The 21763-nt window shown below is 46.0% G+C and overlaps 1 protein-coding gene across 1 annotated transcript in view; it reads left to right on the top strand.

Moving 5' to 3' along the window:
• Nucleotides 1-21763, top strand: part of FBN1 (fibrillin 1) — a 197789-nt gene that overhangs the window by 109131 nt on the left and 66895 nt on the right. Inside the window, exons 17-28 of the mRNA XM_056865827.1 lie at nt 3053-3106; nt 3634-3759; nt 5211-5336; nt 6661-6780; nt 7726-7863; nt 9867-9917; nt 14084-14209; nt 15554-15781; nt 16846-16971; nt 17357-17485; nt 19903-20028; nt 20730-20855. Of these exons, the coding sequence (XP_056721805.1) occupies nt 3053-3106; nt 3634-3759; nt 5211-5336; nt 6661-6780; nt 7726-7863; nt 9867-9917; nt 14084-14209; nt 15554-15781; nt 16846-16971; nt 17357-17485; nt 19903-20028; nt 20730-20855 (1476 nt within the window). The remainder of the gene's footprint in view (nt 1-3052; nt 3107-3633; nt 3760-5210; nt 5337-6660; nt 6781-7725; nt 7864-9866; nt 9918-14083; nt 14210-15553; nt 15782-16845; nt 16972-17356; nt 17486-19902; nt 20029-20729; nt 20856-21763) is intronic.

Raw genomic sequence — 21763 nt, 5'->3', positions numbered from 1 at the left:
CTTTCCTGCCTTCCTTCCCTGCTCCAGCCCACCAATCTCCACAAAATACTACTTCTGATGAATGGGTGTGAGATGTGTATGGGATGGGTGTGTGTGTGTGTGTGTGTGTGTGGGTTCTTCAGCAGAAAAGAGGGGATCAATGGAAATTTGCCAGTTTTGTCTGGCTCCAACATTGTGATCCATATATTTCAACCTAAAGTCTTTTGTGATGCTTCAAATTTGGTACCCGTCATGACGTGGCACCTCCCAAAATGTTTGCATTGCTCAAACTTGGCCACGGTTCACCCTCACTGTATCCTGGGAAGAAATATCTACTTGGTACCCTGTATCCAGTCACCATGCTGAGCAAAGTTTGAAACTTTCCTCCGACCTAAGGAGGATTTCCTCCAACTTAAGTGGCTTTTTCTCTGGCAGAATGGCCGCTTAAGTTGGAGGAAGGAGTGGTAGGATACAGCCGAAATGTATCTCCGCCCTTTAGTTAACCAGAAGATTAAGCTGGATTTTCAAGGTTACTATTTTTTTTTTAGGGGCATGGCATGAGCCAAGTGCTTTGGTAACACGAATAATGTACATAAGGTTCACGTTCATGTTTTGCAATTCGTGGATGCAAACTTTTTTTTTTTTTTAATTGAAGTCGTGGTTAAAAAAACCCCACGCACACTGTTGTCTTTGGGCCAAATCTCTCAAGAAAACACAATATTCTGGAATGTCTAGCCCAGAAATTGGCTCACTGGTTTTTAGGGGAAAGATACACTGAGAAGGTTATACATTTTTAATCTTTATTTTAATTGGCTGTGTTAAAGAAGAGACAGAGCAGTGGCGCGAACATCAGCTAAATTAAACCAGCTTTACTTGATGTTCCGGCTTCAAAGAGGAATCGTCATTCGCTCTTTCACAGTATGCCACGTTAGTTTGGATAGCAGCAAAAAAAAAAAAAAAATGCTGGAAAAGTTATCGGAGCAGGAAAAGGCCATTCCAGTAACTTCTTCTGCGGCCCGATCGGCTCTCCCTTTTGTAACTACACAGTAGAGCTACGCCGTTTTTGTAAATGTAAATGGCCCCGCGCCATCGACTTCTGTTTTGTATTTGAATTAATTTAACAGAACATTTACACATGTGGAAGCAATTTCTTCTGGGCTGTTTTTTGCGCACCTCTCCTATTGTTAAAGATGCCAGCTCATGGAGGGTAAAATACAGGACAGCTTTTCGGCTTTCGATTTGGGCGGAGGGGAAGGGAAAAGAGGACCTGCGCCTCACCGTTGTCTGTTCCTTGGTCTGATGCTGTGTTGGGAATCCCCTCCCTTGCCAGCCCTTAAGCTTGTGCTTTTAACCGTGCCTTGCTCTGATGAAACGAGCCATAAATCATGAAGGTGCTAGATAATTCTCAATTTACACGGGGGCAGCAGCTGTATAGATTCTCGCTTCTTGGCCTTTTGGCTAAGATCGAGTGTGTTCCACAGATTCAGACAGGATTACCAATTCTGGCTTCAGACAGGCCTTGCATCATTTGAGAAACCGCGTTGCTGCCAGCAGTCTTGGCTCGAGCAGATCTTTCCCACCTCCATGCCCATTACAAAACTCCTGAATGCCCATCCTTTAGTGACCCCCCACTGAGCTGTCTCTGTGACTCAGAAGCCTCAGAGGAGGAGACCGAAAGATAGCCTGGGACCGAGCAGGGAACTCCAGGAGAGCTTAGGGAGACAACACTTGGAATACTGTGTGCCGTTCTGGTCACCACACCTAAAAAAAGGATATTGCAGAGCTTGAGAAGGTGCAGAAAAGAGCAACCAAAATGACCAGGGGACTAGAGCAACTGCCCTATGAGGAGCAGTTAAAACTCTTAGGGCTGTTTAGCTTGGAAAGAAGGCGGTTAAGGGGAGACATGATAGAGGTCTATAAAATTATGCATGGTTTGGAAAGAGTAGACAGGGTGAAGCTTTTCTCCCACTCTCATAATGCCAGAACAAGGGGTCATCTGCTGAAGCTGGAGGGTGAGAGATTCACAACCGATAAAAGGAAGTATTTCTTCACACAACGCATAGTTAACTTGCGGAACTCCCTTCCCCAGGATGTGGTGATGGCTGCCAACTTGGACTTGGAAGGCTTGAAGAGGGGAGTGGACATATTCATGGAGGAGAGGGGTATTCATGGCTACTACTAGTAAAAACGGATACTAGTCATGATGCATACCTATTCTCTCCAGGATCAGAGGAGCATGTCTATTAGGTGCTGTGGACCACAGGCAGGATAAAGGCTGCTGCAGTCGTCTTGTTTGTGGGCTTCCTAGAGGCACCCGGCTGGCCACTGTGTGAACAGACTGCTGAACTTCTTATGGAGGACAGGACTATCCATGGCTACTAGTCAAAATGGATACTACTCATGATGCATGCTTATTCTCTCCAGGATCAGAGGAGCATGACGAATATATTAGGTGCTGTGGAACACAGGCAGGATAATGCTGCTGCAGCCGTCTTGCTTGTGGGCTTCCTAGAGGCACCCGGCTGGCCACTATGTGAACAGACTGCTGAACTTGACGGACCTTGGTCTGATCCAGCATGGCCTTTCTTATGTTCTTATGAGTTTGGAGAAGGGAGGGAGCTCAGCTGGGATGAGCTGTCCTAGAGTCTACCCTCCAAGGCTGCAATTTCCTCCAGAAGTACTGATCTCTTTAGTTTGGAGATCAGTTGTAACTCTGGGAGAACTCCAAGCCCCACCCAGAGGTTGGCAACCCCACCTCCTGCACATGTGTCCTCATGGAAAGGGGACATTGGAAGATGACATTGAGAGACACTTAATAGTTGCTAGAACTTCCTAATATATTTTCGGTTCGTCTGAAATGAAGTTCAGCATGTTACGCAAGGAGCACGATAGATCGTGAAAATACAGAGATGCTACCATGGGTTATTAATTGTTCCGTTTGCATACTGAATGTTCTTAACATACTGTAACATGAAAAAAAATCTTTTAAGAGAAGAGCAGAGTTCTTCAAAGGGATCCTAACACTGATGAGATTAAATATATGTCTATTAAAATATAGCTCTTTTGATTTCAGATGAGTATCATGGTCTTTGTAGCAGTGGCCCCGGCATGACAGCAATAGGAACAGGTACGTACAATATGGTCAAATCCCGTCAAACTCATAGAGCACTGTTGAAGGGCCAAAGGGATATGTAAGGACAGTGTAGGATGAGGAATGGCTTAAAACAACTTCACCATGGTGTAGTGGTTAAGAGCGGTGGTTTGGAGCAGTGGAGTCTGATCTGGTCAACCAGGTTTGATTCCCCACTCCTCCACAGGAGCGGTGGAGGCTAATCTGGTGAACTGGGTTGGTTTCCCCACTCCTATACCTAAAGCCAGCTGGGTGACCTTGGGCTAGTCACACTCTCTCAGCCCCACCTACCTCAAAGGGTGTCTGTTGTGGGGAGGGGAAGGTGATTGTAAACTAGTTTGAGTCTCCCTTAAGTGGAAGAGAAAGTCAGCATATAAAAACCAACTCCTACTCCTCCTCTTCTTCCTCTTCCTCTTCTTCTTCTTGTCAGGTGCATCTTCATCCTAAGTGAGCTTTCTTCCTGTCTGGGAAGGGTCATAAGCTTAATCTTGACCTTTGATTTTCTCTCAACCCCTTCCAAATAGATATCAACGAATGCGCCCTGGACCCTGACATTTGTCCAAACGGACAATGTGAAAATCTTCGCGGGACGTACAAATGCATCTGTAATGCTGGGTACGAAGTGGACACAACTGGGAAGACCTGCATCGGTATGAAGTTTTCCATATTCCTACCTAATGGATTTCTAGACGGTGCCTTAGTAAGAACATCAGAACAATCTTGTGGCGTCAAACCAAAGACATGTATCCCGATTCTGACAGTGGCCAGCAGCCCAGAATAGATGCTTTCTCCTTCTCTGCTTTAGCAGCTGGTATTCAGAAGTACACTGGTTCTTAACCAGGATGTACCATTTACCTATCACCTCTTGATAGAGCCCATCCTCTCCCATGAAGGCCATAATGTTTGTTCCCACCACCAGAGAATCCCAGCAGGGTTTTTTCAGAATCATCTTAAGCCAGATCATCTCTTTCATGGCCCTATGAGGAGCGGTTAAAACCCTTAGGGCTGTTTAGCTTGCAAAAGAAGGCGGTTAAGGGGAGACATGATGGAGGCCTATAAAATTTTGCATGGTTTGGAGAGAGTGGACAGGGAGAAGCTTTTCTCCTTCTCTCATACTACTAGAACGCAGGGTCATCTGCTGAAGCTGGAGGGTGAGAGATTCAAAACTGATAAAAGGGAGTATTTCTTCACACAGCGCATAGTTAAATTGTGGAACTCCCTGCCCCAGGATGTGGTGATGGCTGCCACCTTGGAAGGCTTTAAGAGGGGAGGGGACATGTTCATGGAGGAGAGGGGTATTCATGGCTACTAGTAAAAATGGATACTAGTCATGATGCATACCTATTCTCTCCAGGATCAGAAGAGCATTCCCATTATAATAGGTGCTGTGGAACACAGGCAGGATGGTGCTGCTGCAATCGTCTTGTTTATGGGCTTCCTGGAAGCACCTGGTTGGCCACTGTGTGAACAGACTGCTGGACTTGATGGACCTTGGTCTGATCCAGCATGGCTTTTCTTATGTTCTTATGCCTATTATATTAAGTGCCGTGGAACACAGGCAGGATGGTGCTGCTTCAGTCGTCTTGTTTGTGGCTTCCTAGAGGCACCTGGTTGGCCACTGTGTGAGCAGACTGCTGACTTGATGGGCCTTGTTCTGATCCAGCAGGGCTTCTCTTATGTTCTTATGCCTATTAAGTGCCGTGGAACACAGGCAGGATAATGCTGCTACGGTCGTCTTGCTTGTGGGCTTCCTAGAGGCACCTGGATGGCCACTGTGTGAACAGACTGCTGGACTTGATGGTCTGATCCAGCAGGGCTTTTCTTATGTTCTCAGCAAGTTACTCCCTTACCATTGCAGTCACCATATTCTGTCTTGAGTGTTTTTTCATCTCAAGTATACTGAATGCAAATCCCTACTCATGAAAACTTATACCCTGGAAAATATTGTTGGTCTTTAAGGTGCTTCTGGACTCGAACTTTGTTCAGCAGCAGAACATGTTTGCTTGCAAAGAGGATTCCTCTTTCCCCTGGCTTCTCCAGAGACCAAACAAAAAAAAATCCTCTTTTGCTACCACAATGACTTCCCTGTTTGTCCTCACAGACATTGATGAATGCGCCCTGAACACCCTGCTTTGTGACAATGGACAATGCAGAAATACCCCTGGAAGCTTCACCTGCACCTGCCCGAAGGGATTTGTATTCAAGCCTGATCTACAAACATGTGAAGGTAAATGAAAACATCCCTTGACATTATAGCTGTTCTAACTGAGTTTGAAGATCAATTCACAGAGGTCATGACGGTCTTATCCTAGAGTGAGGAAACCAAGCAAGCAAGGAATTGGGCCTCCCCCATGTGGATGTTTGGACTGAAAAGTCTCTAACCTCAGAGGAGGATTCTTTCATTTAGATAACCAGGCCAAAGGAAACCATCTGAATCTCCATTTCCTCCACCGGCCATTAATTCTGGTTAGACCTCAACTAGAGGACTGTGTTCAGTTTTGGGCACCGCAGTTTAAGAAAGATGTAGACAAGCTGGAACGTGTCCAGAGGTGGGCAACAAAGATGGTGAGGGGTCTGGAGACCAAGTCCTATGGGGAAAGGTTGAAGGAGCTGGGTATGATTAGCCTGGAGAGGAGAAGACTGAGAGGGGATATGATAACCGTCCTCAAGTACTTGAAGGGCTGTCATATAGAGGAGGGTGCCAAGTTGTTTTCTGTTGCTCCAGAAGATCAGAACCAATGGATTGAAATTAAATCAAAAGAGTTTCTGTCTAGACATTAGGAAGAATTTTCTAACAGTTAGAGAAGTTCCTCAGTGGAACAGGCTTCCTCGGGAGGTGGTGAGCTCTCCTTCCCTGGACGTTTTTAAGAAGAGGCTAGATCAGTGGTTCCCAAACTTCTCGGGCCACTGCCCCCTTGGTTCCACAATCTCAACCCCAGCGCCCCCTACCCTAACCTATAAAAAGCATTATTCAAAATAGGGGTTTGCATGACTCACTAAAGAAGATAATAAAATTGCAAAACAGTAATAATTAATTGCACATCTATTCAAAATTAAATTAAAACTTTTTTTAGTTGAAATTTATTCAACAAAACTGATGAACTTGATCCAGTGGTACCAGCTCTTCAAAGTCTGGGGGGGAAAATTCTGATAGTTCTCACCAAATTTGCCAGTGTGGTGCCATAGCTTGATCTACTGTAAATTAGTGAACACAGTTGAAAGGCCTCTAGCACCCCCCTACTGCCCCCTTGCCTCTTAGTGCCCCCCTAGGTAATCCCACTGCCCCCCAGGGGGTGATATTGCCCACTTTAGGAACCACTGGGATAGATGGGCACCTGTCAGCAATGCTGATTCTATGACTTTAAGCAGATGATGAGAGGGAGGGCACCTTGGCCATCTTCTGGGCATGGAGTAGGGATCACTGGGTGTGTGTGTGTGGTGGGGAGGTAGTTGTGAATTTCCTGCATTGTGCAAGGGGTTGGACTAGATGACCCTGGTGGTCCCTTCCAACTCTGTGTTTCTATTATTCATATTGTTTTATCTTATTCTAGATATTGACGAGTGCGAATCCAGCCCATGTGTTAACGGAGTGTGCAAGAATACCGCTGGATCATTTGTCTGTGAATGTTCCCCTGAAAGTTCTTTGGATGCAACAAAAACCATCTGCATTGGTAATGTACTCTTTTGAGCCATGTTCTTCCCTCCCCCCACAGCCACGTTCATGACTCCTGGTTTTGAGCTATAAGACGATGCCTTAAAATTGCACAGATATATCGGGCTTGAGAAAACGGTTATGGATGCTCTGAGCCAGGGTGATAAAAAGGCTTCCACTTTATTTTAATGTTTATGGGGTTGACGGGGCTGTAAGCTATGACCCTAGAGAGCCAAACATGGTTCAGTATGGAACCAAGTGTGGCTCTTTTAAAAAGGAAATGAATATGATCTATTGGAGGGGCAGGTGGGATGGTAGAATACCCAGCATGAGAAGGAAATGCCAGGCAAAGGTTTTTATGGGGCTAAGGGATGCTTTTGGCCCTGGCTTGCCTGATCTCGGAAGCTGAACAGGGTCAGCCCTGGTTAGTATTTGGATGGGAGACCACCAAGGAAGTCCAGGGTTACTGTGCAGAGGAAGGCACTGGCAAACCACCTCTGAATGTCTCTTGCGTAGAAAACCCTACGGGGATGCTTTAGAGAAAGGCAAGTGACAGAGGTGAACAGCCACACCTCCCTCACAGGGTGTCTGTTGTGGGGAAGGGAAGGTGATTGTAAGCTGGTTTGATTCTTCCTTAAGTGGTAGAGAAATTCAGCATATAAAAACCAACTCTTCTTCTCCTTCTAATGTCACTTATGGGTGGTGACCTGAAAGTGATGTCTCAGTATCTGTGACACCCCCCCCCAGCCCTCGCCCTCCCCCAAAACTCCTGGGATTATCAGGCAACCCTGATTGAAGTGTGGTACGTTGGCAACGATAGCATTGTTTGCCAGGATGGGTCTTGTGACGGTTACTGAACTTGCATTCAGTTTTCACATTGGATACACTCTGTACGAGTGGAGACTAATAATTATATTGCTATAAGTTTACGGCAATGACTGTTCTTATTTTCCTGTCCTGATAGAGACCGTTAAGGGCACTTGCTGGAAGACCGTCGTAAATGGAAGGTGTGAAATAAATATCAATGGGGCAACGTTAAAATCCCAGTGTTGTTCCTCGCTGGGGGCTGCTTGGGGTAGCCCCTGTGTTCCTTGCGAGCGAGGTAAGGCCGTTTGCTTTCGTCTTGGCCAACGGTTGCTTGAGAATCGCTTGGGCCAATAGGAAAAAAAGACCTCATAGAGCAGAGTTTCTCAGAGCACAATTTTAGCAGGGGTGGGTTGTAATATTACATTGTCAGTTTTCAAGTTTGTTTTTCCCCAGTCAATTAAGATTAAAAATTATTAATTCCAGATTGTTTACGCAGATATATTCTTCTTTTCTGTTAGTTTTCTGTTAGTGAAGTTTTTCAGAGCCGAATTGGCTATATGAGCAGTAAGTTATTTAAGAATTGCTTGGACTGTTAGGGAAAAAGACCTCATAGAGCAGACTTTCCCAGAACACAATTTTAACAGGGGTGGATTTTAATATTACACTGGCAGTTTTCAAGTTTTTCCCCAGCGTGGCATAGTGGTTAAGAAGGGCGGACTCTAATCTGGAGAACCGGGTTCAATTTCCCACTCCTCCGTATGAAGCCTGCTGGGTGACCTTGGCCTAGTCACGGTTCTCTCCGAACTCTCTCAGCCCCACCTACCTCACTAGGTGTCTGTTGTGGGGAGGGGAAGGGAAGGTGATTGTAAGCGGCTTTGAGACTCCTTAAGGGTAGAGAAAATCGGGTATAAGAACTGAATTGGCTATATGAGCAGTATCATTATAGTAAGTTACCGTATTTTTCCATCTATAAGACGCCCCCATGTATAAGACGACCCCTATTTTTTTGAACCCAAAATTAAGAAAAAAATAGGGGGCGTCTTCTGTGTATAAGACGACCCCCAATTTTGGGGCACAATTTTAAAGAAACAAATGTAGTCTTATACATGGAAAAATACTGTACTTAAGAATTACTTGGACCAATAGGAAAAAAGGCCTCATAGAGCAGCATTTCCCAGAGCACAATTTGAAACCTATTAAGCTCTTGGAGATGATTTTACTGTGCAGCTACAGAGCTGGGTCAAACCTCACCGAGTCCATATTTTTTTGATATAGCCACAACAAGAGCAAGCCAGGAAGTTTGGAGCCTTCCTGCTATGATTCTTCTGTTACTTAATTTAATTTATTTAAAATTTGTTTTCCTCCTGCCCTTCATCCGAAAGGATCCCAGGGGTGAACACATGAGACTGGTTTATACAGAATCAGACCATTTCCACCACCACCCCGCCATTCAAGTCAGTATTGTCTACTCAGACTGGCAGCAGTTCACCGGGGTCTCAGGCAGAGGTCCTTTCACATCACCTACACCCTGATGCTTTTACCCAAAGATGCAGGGGATGGAACTTGGGGGACCTTGATCTTGTGCACAGAGCTTCTTCATCGAGGCATAGGCTCCAATGTATTGTCTATTTCTTGTGCATAAAGAGCTCGTGCGTGTACAATTTGTATTTGTGGAAGGTCAGGGGACGGGGCCAGTGAGCCTCAAATTGACACACACACCCCTGCACACACACATACACACACTGTCTGGACACAAGGCATGCGCCAAAGGCAGTTCTGTGTTCATAGAATCCTAGAATCATAGAGTTGGAAGGGACCACCAGGGTCATCTAGTCCAACCCCCTGCACAATGCAGGAAATTCACAACTACTTCCCCCACACACCCCAGTGACCCCTACTCCATGCCCAGAAGATGGCCAAGATGCCCTCCCTCTCACGAACTGCCCAAGGTCACAGAATCAGCATTGCTGACAGATGGCCATCTAGCCTCTTCTTAAAAACCTCCAGGGAAGGAGAGCTCACCACCTCCCGAGGAAGCCTGTTCCTCTTCATAGAGGCATAGGCTCCGATGTATTGTCTATTCCTTGTGCATAAAGAGCTCATGCGTGTACAATTTGAACTTACGGAAGGTCAGGGGCCAGTGAGCCTCAAATTGATCCCCCCTGCGCATGTGCGTGCGCGCGCACACACACACACACACACTGTCTGTACACAAGGCTATTGCTGATGCGTCAGAGGCAGTTCTGCGTTCAGCAAAACAAGTCCTAGCTTTGCTCTCATTTTGCTTTTCTTTTGTAGACCCAATATGTTTAAAGGGATACTCAAGAATAAGAGGGACCGTGTGTGAAGGTATGTACTGTTGCTTTGAAATGTGTTCATCATCATCATCATCCCATTATTGGCATAAAAACACAATTCAAAAGGTTACAAAAGGAAGGGAAACGTTAAAGGGTGCCCTTTATAATATGGTAAAAAGGCGGCTACATCGAGAAATACAGTTTGTTGGTACTGCCATCTACTTAGCTGTTTGGCGGGCTTTTAAAACAAACTTTAGAAACTGTGCCACCGTCTCCAACATTTGGGGCGAACGATGGTTCAATAAATAGAGAACGTTAAAAGAGTCTTGAGATATTCAGTCTGTTTACCAACGGGTCTTCGTAGTTCATTACGAGATTCTGTGTAGAAACGGCAATAAAATAAAACACGGGCATTTGAAATGTGTTGTGAATAAAGTGTGCCGTCAAGCTGCAGCCAACTCAAGGCGACCCCATGAAGACCCATCTCACGGGGTTTTCAAGGCAAGTGATCAGCAGTGGGGGTTAGCTATTGTCTTCCTCTGCATCGCAGCCCGGTCTCTCCTTGGTTGTCTCCATCCAACTTCCAGCCCTGCTTGGCTTCTGAGATTCCAAAGAGATTGGGCTAATCTGGGCTATAGGAGACTATGCTGGTGGTATTTGTCCACGCGTCCATAGAAGACCACACGGCTTTAAGGGTTAGTGCCCTTCCATTAGCGTCAGAAGAATGATCGCAGGGTGAAATGGTTCAGCACTGTTCAAAACACAGCTGCAGTAAGTAATTCTCACCAATATCTGAGGGCCTAACTAGGTGAGATGTTTGCATCGTTGCCCCTTGGAGGCTGTAGTGCAGGGGTGTCAAACTCAATTGTTACAAGGGCCGGATATGACATAAATGTCGCTTGGTCAGGCTGGGCCATGCCTCGCCAGCCCAGATCGAGACTGGGGGGAGGTGGCTGCCTCGGTTGACTCGTGGGCCGGATAAGAGCTCTCAAGGGGCCGGATCCGGCCCTTGGGCCTTATGTTTCACACCCCTGCTAGTAGTGGGTGGTTGGAGGGCTTCTGAAAGAGGGTGGGCTGGGTAATAACAGCATAACATCTAAAAAAAAAAAGGTAAAGGTCCCCTGTGCAAGCACCGGATCATTCCTGACCCATGGGGTGACGTCACATCCCAACGTTTTCTAGGCAGACTTTGTTTTTGGGGTGGTTTGCCAGGGCCTTCCCCAGTCATCTCCCCTTTACCCCCAGCAAGCTGGGTACCCATTTTACCGACCTCGGAAAAATGGAAGGCTGAGTCAACCTTGAGCCGGCTACCTGAAACCAACTTCCATTGGGATCGAACTCAGGTCGTGAGCAGAGCTTGGACTGCAGTACTGCAGCTTACCACTCTGCGCCTCGGGGCTCCTTATAACATCTAAAGGGCAACCAAATTCCTGCCTGCTCCTCTGTTCCTTGTCCCTGAACTCCAAGAGAACTCCATACTGTATTGGGTCATAACTACTAACAATCTGGCATGACACAGCAGCTGAAATATTTGAAAAACAAATGATTCCCATATGTGTCGTCTTAGATTTTTTTTTTATAAAACAAAAAGAACAAGGAACATCTCCTCCTCCTCCCTGAAGCCAGGTCCCTAGTCACAGTTGCTCGGTTTCCAAATAATGACCCAGTGCTTTTGGAGAAGTTCCTACCACAGATTCTCTGTTCATAACTTATCTGACCTCTAGAGACGGGAGGGAAAGTTGCCCCACCTATTCCAAAACACAGGGGAGGGCTCAGAACATTTTTCAATGCTGCAGAGATGGAAAGTTACTTGTCCAAGATAGCAGACACAAGGTTTTCAGTGTGTTAGCAGGGGATTTGTGTAACTACCACCATTGTAGCTTAGCACTGGTTCATGTGAATTGGTTCTAACTGCTTCCTATGGATCAATTCTAAATATTTCTCATTGGTGAAATAAATATGTCTCATTGCACATGACTTCCATATATATGGACAGAGAGCCCTATAGATTTCATTCAATGGAAACATTATGCAGGACAGAGGACCCAGGGAGCCCCCCCACCCCCTGTCACTAGTTCCTTGGATTCGTCAGAAGAACATAAGAAAGGCTCTGCTGGATCAGACAAAGGGCCATCAAGTCCAGTCTGTTCACACAGTGGCCAACCAGGTGCCTCTAGGAAGCCACAAACAAGACGACTGCAGCAGCACCATCCTGCCTGTGTTCCACCGCACCCAAAACAATAGGCATGCTCTGCTGATACTAGAGAGAATAGGTATGCAGCATGACCAGTATCCATTTTAACTAATAGCCATGAATACCCCTTTCCTCCAGGAATATGTCCACTCCCCTCTTAACTAATCCATTTTAACTAATAGCCATGAATACCCCTTTCCACTCCCTTCTTAAAGCCTTCCAAGTTGGCAGCCATCACCACAACCTGGGGCAGGGAGTTCCACCATTTAACTATGTGTTGTGTGAAAAAATACTTCCTTTTATCTGTTTTGAATCTGTCACCCTCCAGCTTCAACAGATGACCTCGCGTTCTAGTATTATGGGAGAGGGAGAATAACTTCTCCCTGTCCACTCTCTCCAAACCATGCAATGTTTATCATGTGGAAGTTTCATCTAGTTCTTTCTGGACATCAAACTGCTGTTAAAAGCAAGAGTTGGCAAGGCAAGAGATGTTTGGAGGTGGTTTGCCATTACCTTCCTCTGTATCATGACCCTGGTATTCCTTGGAGGTCGCCCATCCAAATTCTAACCAAGGCCAACCCTGCTTAAGTTCTGGGATCCGATGAAATCACGCTAGCCTGAGGCTATCCAGGTGACACCATTATTGGCTCCAGTTGAAAGCACCGCCACAGTGGTTTGCGGAAAAGTTGGCAATCTGACTTTCCCCCATAAACATTTGCACCTTTGGCCATAATTCCAGTGATTTAGTGCAGATGTCTGCACCATGGTGTTTCTTGATGCCCACTTATTACTTCCGCAAAGCAAAGAGCCAATCCCAACTTTCCTTCATTGGAGTAGGAAGTGTAGTTCAGAAGAGCTCAGGAGACCATCACCTGTACGTCAGCATGGAGCACTCAGTTGGAAGCAGCTACCTCCATCATAGGAGGATGCTTGACATGGAATCTCGTAACATTTTCTGGACGATTCCAATCTTTGTGCAGGGGTCCACCCCCCATGGTAGCCATTTTATTCTGGTGCTCACTGGCTGTTTTCAAATTCCAAAAGTGCCCGCAGGTTCAACTGGGTTGGGGACCTCTGATCCTTGCTATAACTTCGGGTGATACATTTATCTCTGAATCTTTGCCCCACAATCTTGGTTCCAAAATGATTGCAACCCCCGCCTCCCCCAGATAAATAGGGGTTCTTAAAGAGTACTTTCCACTCTCATGTTGTGCTGGCTTAGATTTTCTTTACACAATTGTTCCCTGCTCTCTTGCCCTTGGCCCTTCCAGTGTAAATGAAATTATTTTTTTTAGGGAATATATTTCTCTTACAGCAGAAAAACAAGGATAATCCTGCATTTGGGGAAACCTAGCTTAATGTTATGGATCTTAAAATAGAAGGCGTTTCCACTAGGGTGTATTTTCGAGGTACTTTGGTCTCCCATTACCCCAAGAATCCTTAAATTTGTCTTTTGTGAACTAGTATCCTAACACTGCAATCTTTAGTACACTTTCCTGGGAGGAAGGCCTTAGTAGGATTTTGAGTAGAACTGCTTAGGATCGTTCAACCTGTAATGTGAATTTGAGCTCTGATTACAGCTAATGGACCATTTCATGAGAGCCAATGTGGTGTAGCGGTTAAGAGCGGTGGTTTGGAGTGGTGGACTCTGATCTGGAGGACCGGGTTTGTTCCCCACACCTCCACATGAGCAGCGGAGGCTAATCTGGTGAACTTGGTTGGTTTCCCCACTGCTACACATGAAGCTAGTTGGGTGACCTTGTGCTAGTCACACTCTCTCAGCCCCACCTACCTTACAGGGCGTCTGTTGTGGGGAGAGGAAGGGAAGGTGATTGTAAGCCGGTTTGAGCCTCCCTTAAGTGGTAGAGGAAGTCGGCATATAAAAACCAACTCTTTTTCTTCTTCAATATGAATGGGCTATTTCCATGTGCTTTAATAGACTGTGCTTAGTATGGCGGAAGAATTGAACCTGTTCCTGTCGTTGCCGACATTTTAACATTTTTATATATCTTTTTTTTTAAAAGATGTCAACGAGTGTGAAGTGTTCCCTGGAGTGTGCACCAATGGAATTTGTGTTAATACCCTGGGATCCTTTATTTGCCAATGCCCCAATGGAATGACTTTGGATTCAACTGGTCGTAGATGTTTTGGTAAGTGTTAGGTCTCCTCTTTGGCTCCAGTCTAGCGTTGTGGCTTAAACCATGTCCTCCACTTGTCCCTCAGATCTTCATGTTACGCAGGGGTTTCCTTGTCTTCTTCTGTGAGTGAGGGAATGCTCTCAGTCAGCATCCCTGAGCATGCGCCAATGTGGGAGAAGACCAACTATCTATACAGAAACCTATACATTTGTTGGCCGTTGCAAACTGACTTTATAAAACGGAGATCTTCTAAACTCTCCATTAATTCTCTGGGTAGCAGTTGTCAGGTTCCGAATGCTCACAGTAGTGCCCGCTGTAAAGATAACAAAGGACCTTGTTCCTCTTCTTGGAAATGGCTTGCTTAATAGGACTCTTAGCCTGATTAAGCAAGCTTTAGTTGATCAGTTGTACGACTTTGATCCAATCCATTTAGTTTGCATAAGTCTGCATCTACATCATACCAGCAGAAAAGAGCAAGAGTCCAGCAGCACCTTAGACCATAAATTTTGTTAGTATTTTAAGGTGCTACTGGACTCTTGCTCTTTTCTACTACTACTACAGACAGACTAACATGGCTACCCATCGTGATCTATCTACATAATACCAGTAGTTCTGAAGAACATGCTTACTGGATCAGGCAGCTCAGAAGCATGTCATTCTGATTCTTCAGTGGAATTTTTTCACAAGGGAAACTGCATAATTTGCAACTTTAATCCTGCCTGGTTGAAAATACATAAGAACGGAAGAAAGGCCATGCTGAATCAGAGCAAGGTCCATCAAGTCCAACAATCTGTTCACACAGTGGCCAACTAGGTGCATTATCCTTCCTACGTTCCAATGCACCTAGTACACATGAACACATGAAGCTGCCTTCTTCTGAATCAGACCCTTGGTCCATCAAAGTCAGAATTGTCTACTCAGACTGGCAGCAGCTCTCCAGGGTCTCAGGCAGAGGTCTTTCACATCACCCACCTGCCTAGTCCCTTTAACTGGAGATGCCAGGGATTGAACCTGGGACCTTCAGCATGCCAAGCAGATGCTCTACCACTGAGCCACGGCCCCTCCCCACATGAAGCTGCCTTATACTGATGTAGACCGTTGGTCTATCAAGGTCAGTATTACTTACTCTGACTGTTAGCAGCTCTCCCAAGTGGCATTAATACTCCACTGGGGTCCCTCTGCTCCCCAAACCCTGCCCTCCCCAAGCTTCATCCCCATATCTCAAACAGTTTCCCAACCTGGAGTTGGCAACCCCAGATAGAGGCCACTGTGTAAAATCCTGTTCTGTACATTTCCCTGCGATCTGAACTCTCCTCCTATGATACCAGTCACTAATTGCTAATGTAACCCGAACAGATATCCGCTTAGAGACATGCTACTTGACACATGATGACGAAGACTGCACGTCGCCGATAGGGGGGCGGCACCGGATGGACGCGTGCTGCTGTTCGGTCGGGGCAGCCTGGGGCCCCGACTGTGACGAATGCCCCGCCAAGGCGACACCTGATTACGAAGCACTTTGCCCCAGAGGACCTGGATTTTCAACTCGAGGGGAGATTATCAATGGCAAACCCTTATCCAAAGGTACACAGGGAGAGGGGGTTCCTAATATTTAGGCACAATCTGTTGGAATGCATTGCCTCTGCCTTTTCCTCACGAATAAACTTGCCTAGATTTTGGGATGTAGGCAGGCTAACACAAACATACGAGTTCAGAATCTGTTTGGAAACCAGCGAATGCGCCGTTCAATATATGATTAGCCACATACAATATATCTATTGGTCTTGAAGAAGATATTATGGAACAGGTGATTACCGGATCCCTGTGGACTTGGTGGCTATCTAGACTATCCTAGGATGATGAAAATCACGTTAAAGTGAGGCTCTTTTTGAGCACCTTTTCCATTGAGAGTTGGACTCATTAGAGTTGGATTCCTTCATCCAAGGAAAAGCATCTGGATTTTTGGAACATCTCATCTATAATGTCGATACTTATGCATCATTTGGCAAGATTTATGTACTAAAGGGGAATTATATATTGTAACAGAAGGACTTTGTATCTGTGTATATATTTTGCCATTTATATTGTGAAGCACGTTACAACATATTACGCTATTTGCCTATATAGTTTGCCTGAGTATTTTCTATGGTCGTAGCTGCTGTGACTTCTATTGACTCTTTTTTTGTTTGTTTTCATTATCTTGATTTTGCTCTATGCAGAGGTTAGAGTTGAATTACGGTTTTTGATGTTTCTTATATGAATATTGTACTATGACGGTTGTTACAGACCATGGAGGCAAAAGCTAGAATTTGGCCCTCCCGTATGTCAGCCAAGCATGTGCTTGGAATGAGCTCCCTTTTCTCCCTAGAGTAATCTGATAGTAGCAGAGTGAATGAAACCTGTGTGCATGGAAGAGAGAACAGGAATGATTTGTGCTTTATATGGGTATCTTCAAACAAGTGGGAGGTTCGGATACTTAAATGTATCTCCGAGGGGAACACTTGAGGTGTGAGTCTTGCGCTGAATTGGAGTTATAAAAAGTCTTTTTGTAGAGTTGTGCTTGGACTTTACTGTCCATGAAATGACAATACACTGAACTGACTTTTTAAAAGAAGTATCCACTGTGTCTTATTATTTCTTTGTCTTAGATATCAACGAATGCAAAATGATCCCAAGCCTTTGCACCTATGGGAAATGCCGAAACACCATCGGCAGTTTCCGATGTAAATGCGACAGTGGGTTTGCGCTCGATTCTGAAGAGAGGAACTGCACAGGTAACCTTCCTTTGCTTGCCCTTTTATGTTGTACAGTCCGAAAATGTCAGCTAGGAGAAGATCTTCAGCTTACCCTACCAACTGTCAAGTTCTGCGCTGTTGCTGTTAAAATACGCAGAACTTTATTAGAGAATGATTGTTAGAATATTTTACAATTTTGTCAATTTTAAGGTGATAACTTTAACGAGGGGTTGTTTTTATCGATCTTACACCTTTATTTGTACAGGCAGTCTGTGATTCTGTGGTGCAAAACTATTGATTTTGGACATTTTTATGTGTTGGCATGTGATTGGTCAGTCGACCATATTAATAAATTAGATTTGATTTGACAATGTCAGTGTTGTGCTGTTTTATAGAGCTGTTTTTTTTTTTTTTTTAATTGCAGATATCGACGAGTGCCGCATCTCTCCTGACCTGTGCGGGCAAGGAGTCTGCGTCAACACCCCTGGCGATTTCCATTGCGACTGTTTTGAGGGCTATGAAAGTGGGTTTATGATGATGAAGAACTGCATGGGTATGTTATCCGAGACACATTTGTACTGGAGCACCAACAAAATCTCGTATGAAGCTACTGTTCCAGTAACTCCATTGAGAGCCAGCAAGATGTAGTGGTTAAGAGCGGTGGTTTGGAGCAGTGGAGTCTGATCTGGAGAACCGGGTTTGATTCCCCACTCCTCCACATGAGCGGCGAAGGCTAATCTAGTGAACTGGAGTTGTCTCCCCCACTCCTACACACGAAGCCATCTGGGTGACCTTGGGCAAGTCACAGCTCTGTTAGAGCTCTCTCGGCCCCACCCACCTCACAGGGTGTCTGTTGTGGGGAGGGGAAGGGAAGGTGATTGTAAGCCAGTGTGATTATCCTTAAAAGGTAGAGAAAATTGGCATATAAAAACCAACTCTCCTTCTTCTCCTTCTAACTGCTCAGTTTTGCATCTGGACTCCATTTTTATTGGAATTTGGGGAAAAGGCAGGGTTGTGTGCTTCAGACTTTCCCCTTTAAAATAATGAAAAGGAAGAGTTGTTATTTTAGCTAATGTAGTTCTGCACACAACAGCAACAAAACCAGCCAGTTTTGTTTCCTAAATCTAATAGGAAACCGCAGGCTGGTTTTTGTTGTTATTTTCGATTAGCAAAACGATATTAGTTCATCTCCATAGATTTTGAGAGTTAATCTTAATCCATCAGTCGGGTGGGGAAAGGAAGCAGTCTTCAAAAAAGAGGTTCGCTGTTGTTGTTTTTATCCCCTTCGAAAGATTGCGATGCCAAGCTTGTCTGGATCTGATTTTTTCTTCTGCTTGAGATTTTTTTCAGTTTAAAATAATCAAAAGGAAGTCTTGTTACTTTAGCTTGATTTGATGACTAGTCCCTAAGTGGTAACTTAGGTTTCTCTTCAAGAATTCGCCTAGTGTGCCTTCATAGAATCCGCGTACAAAGGACTGTGGTTCGTAGCCCATCTGCAAGATTTCCCCTTCTCTGGTTCCATGGTTTGTCTCTCCTGCCCTGATTAGCTCTGATTAGTAAAAGCTTTTGTAATGCTCCATGATGTCACTCTGGGATACTCTGAGGTTACTCTAGGTGTAAATTGTATGGTTGGCAGCAAAGCTGGCCCACATACACGCTAATTGTTTAGAGAGCACAAACACTTCCCTCTTCCTCCTCTTCCAAATATCCTTGCCCCTTCCCATAGAAATTTAATGTATTCCTCCCTTTATTACACTGCAGTTTTCAATATTTGTGGGTTTTTTTTTTAATGTGAACTGTGAAACTCACATGAACACATGGAGCTGCCTTCTACTGAATCAGACCCTCGGTCCATCAAAGTCAGTATTGTCTACTCAGACTGGCAGCAGCTCTCCAGGGTCTCAGGCAGAGGTCTTTCGTATCACCTGCTTGCCTGGTTCTTTTAACTGGAGACGCCAGAGATTGAACCTGAGACCTTCTGCATGCCAAGCAGAGGCTCTACCACTGAGCCATGCCCCCTCCCAATCACCCATGAAGCTGCCTTATACTGCATCAGACCATCAAGGTCAGTATTGTGTACTCAGACTGGCAGCGGCTCTCCAGGGTCTCAGGCAGGGGTCTTCCTCATCACCTACTTGCCTAGTCCCTTTAACTGGAGATGCCAGGGAGTGAACCTGGGACCTTCTGCATTAAGGTCCAATCAGGGTTCAGTCAGACCCCTTGATGGACCAAGGGTCTGATTCAGTATAAGGCAGCTTCATGTGTTCATGTGTTCAAATCTAGGAATATGTCCTCTGGGCAGGGTGAGCTGCAGAAAATCAATCTCCTCTGCTGGCTGCCGGAATCCCCTGCAAGTGGGGAGAAGTGGTTGCCTAAAATTCTAGGTGTGCTCCCCCCCATTTGCACCCAAAAGTTCTGGATGCCCCCTCCCAAAGTTTATTGATTGCCCCAGTGTCCCTTGGTGGGAATAGGCTTGTGGTATCCCATGGTGGGGAAAAGGTTAGTGTTGTTTTTCCTTGTCCTCCCCCCCCTCCCTGTTTTGGAAGGTCCAGATTCTTAATAAATTGCTCAGCATTCAACCTCTCCCTATTGCTGTGATTCAAAGCTTGATTGCTGGGTGTTGTCCAAGACAACTGATCAGAAGAAATCAAGAGGGGCAGGCGAGAGACTTTCCCATTGGGTAGAGGTGGAGAACCAGTGATGAGCTATTGAGATATTTGAGAAGAGGCATTGTCTCCCATGGCACAGGGGAATATCAGGAGCTGGAAGGTGATTAGAAAAGTTACTAGCGGGAGAGACTGTTGGAGAGGAGCTAATTGGTTTGCACTTGGGTGTCCAAGGGTCAAATAAGTGCTTGGCTTCGCTCTACCATTTTGGTCTCTCTTTTTGCACGTCGAAACTTCAATCTGCAACAAACATTCTGCTTCACATGTATCCTTTCCTCTCTTTTTTTTGGTTACGTTTCTGCAGACATTGACGAATGTGAGAGAAACCCTCTCTTGTGCCGAGGTGGCGTTTGCCTGAACACCGATGGGAGCTTCAAATGCGAGTGTCCTCCCGGTCATCAGATATCTCCGAACATCTCTGCCTGTATAGGTAAGGTGGGGAAAAAGAAGCATTGACACCAATGTGCATTTGCATTCTCAGTGTTCTGCATTCTCATTTCCTTGCAGCTCTTCTGTGGGCGTTGTGTCACAGCCCGAGCGGCCTGGGTCTTACCTTGCAGGAGCGGTCTCTCTACTCCTGGGCTGCTAGCCCTTGAGGCACCTTTTGTAACATAAGACAAGAGCGCAACCCCTTTGCCCTTCAGTTTTCTTCTTTTCTTCTTGAAAGCCAGCATAGTGTAGTGGTTAAGAGCAGTGGGCTCTAACCTGGAGAACTGGGTTTGATTCCCCACTCCTCCACATGAGCGGAGGAATCTAATCTGGTGAACTGGGTTGGTTTCCCCACTCCTCCACGTGAAGCCAGCTGGGTGGCCTTGGGCTAGTCACAGTTATCTCTGAACTCTCTCAGCCCCACCTACCTCACAAGGGTGTCTGTTGTGGGGAGAGGAAGGGAAGGCGATTGTAAGCCAGTTTTATTCTCCTTAAAAGGTAGAGAAAATTGGCATCTTAAAACCGGTTCTTCTTCTCCTCCTCCTTCTGCTGCTGCTCCTCCTTCTTCTGCCACACCTTCTTTTCTGTCTCCGCTGGGTTCCCTCAATAATCATAGAAAGGGACACACGTCCCGTAGCACTCACCCAAGAAATGATAATTGTGTGTAGACTTAAAATATCCTCACTTCTTCCCCCCCAATAGATATTAACGAATGTGACCTGAGCTTAAATCTGTGCAAAAATGGGCATTGCGTTAACCTCATTGGGAAGTACCAGTGTGCCTGCAACCCTGGATATCAGCTTTCGCCTGACAAATTGTCCTGTCTTGGTAAGAAATTTGTTTTTCCTATCGGTTAGATGTAACTTAAAAAAAAAAATTAGAACTACATTAAAGTTATAAGTAAAGGTCCCCTGTGCAAGCACCGGGTCATTCTTGACCCATGGGGTGACGTCACATCCCGACGTTTACTAGGCAGACTATGTCTACGAGGTGGTTTGCCAGTGCCTTCCCCAGACATCTTCCCTTTACCCCCAGCAAGCTGGGTACTCATTTGACCGACCTCGGAAGGATGGAAGGATGAGTCAACCTCGAGCCGGCTACCTGAAACCGACTCCCTTTGGGATCGAACTCAGGCTGTGAGCAGAGCTTGGACTGCAGTACTGCAGCTTACCACTCTGCGCCACGGGGCTCATAGAACTACATGACCCTTATTCTCTTATAGTTGGCATAAGATTCTGTTTGGGGGTGGGGGCCACCCTCAGAAGGGAACAAAGGCAGGGCCACCCTCAGAAAGGCCCCGACAGCCGCATCATGGGCTGGCAGGCTCAGGCAGCAGGCTGCACCTGGGAGGAGGCCAGCAGCAGCTGGGGCCTACTGGAGCCTGGGCAGGCAGGCAGAGAAACCTCTTAAAGCCTCAGGGGAGGGCAGGGCGGGACAGGAGAGGGCCCAGCCATGGAGGCCATTGTCCCAGATTCCCTTCAGTCCCTGGGGGCCTGTCCCTAAAGAGAGAGCATTGGGGGGAAGTTGGGGTTAGCCCATCCCCAGGGAAATCATAAGGCCAGGGAGAAAAGGCCAGAGTTGTCCCACAAGGCTACAGGAGAGGCAACTGGCGGGAGAGGAAGAGAGGGATCAGAGTGAAGGCAACTCCAGGACGGTGCTGCTGCGGTCGTCTTGTTTGTGGGCTTCCTAGAGGCACCTGGTTGGCCACTGTGTGGACGGACTGCTGGGCTTGATGG

Source organism: Euleptes europaea, chromosome 20 (assembly GCF_029931775.1).
Source record: "Euleptes europaea isolate rEulEur1 chromosome 20, rEulEur1.hap1, whole genome shotgun sequence".
Lineage (NCBI taxonomy): Eukaryota > Metazoa > Chordata > Lepidosauria > Squamata > Sphaerodactylidae > Euleptes > Euleptes europaea.
Note: the sequence above shows the minus strand (reverse complement) of the source record. Positions and strands in the feature narration are given on the sequence as shown.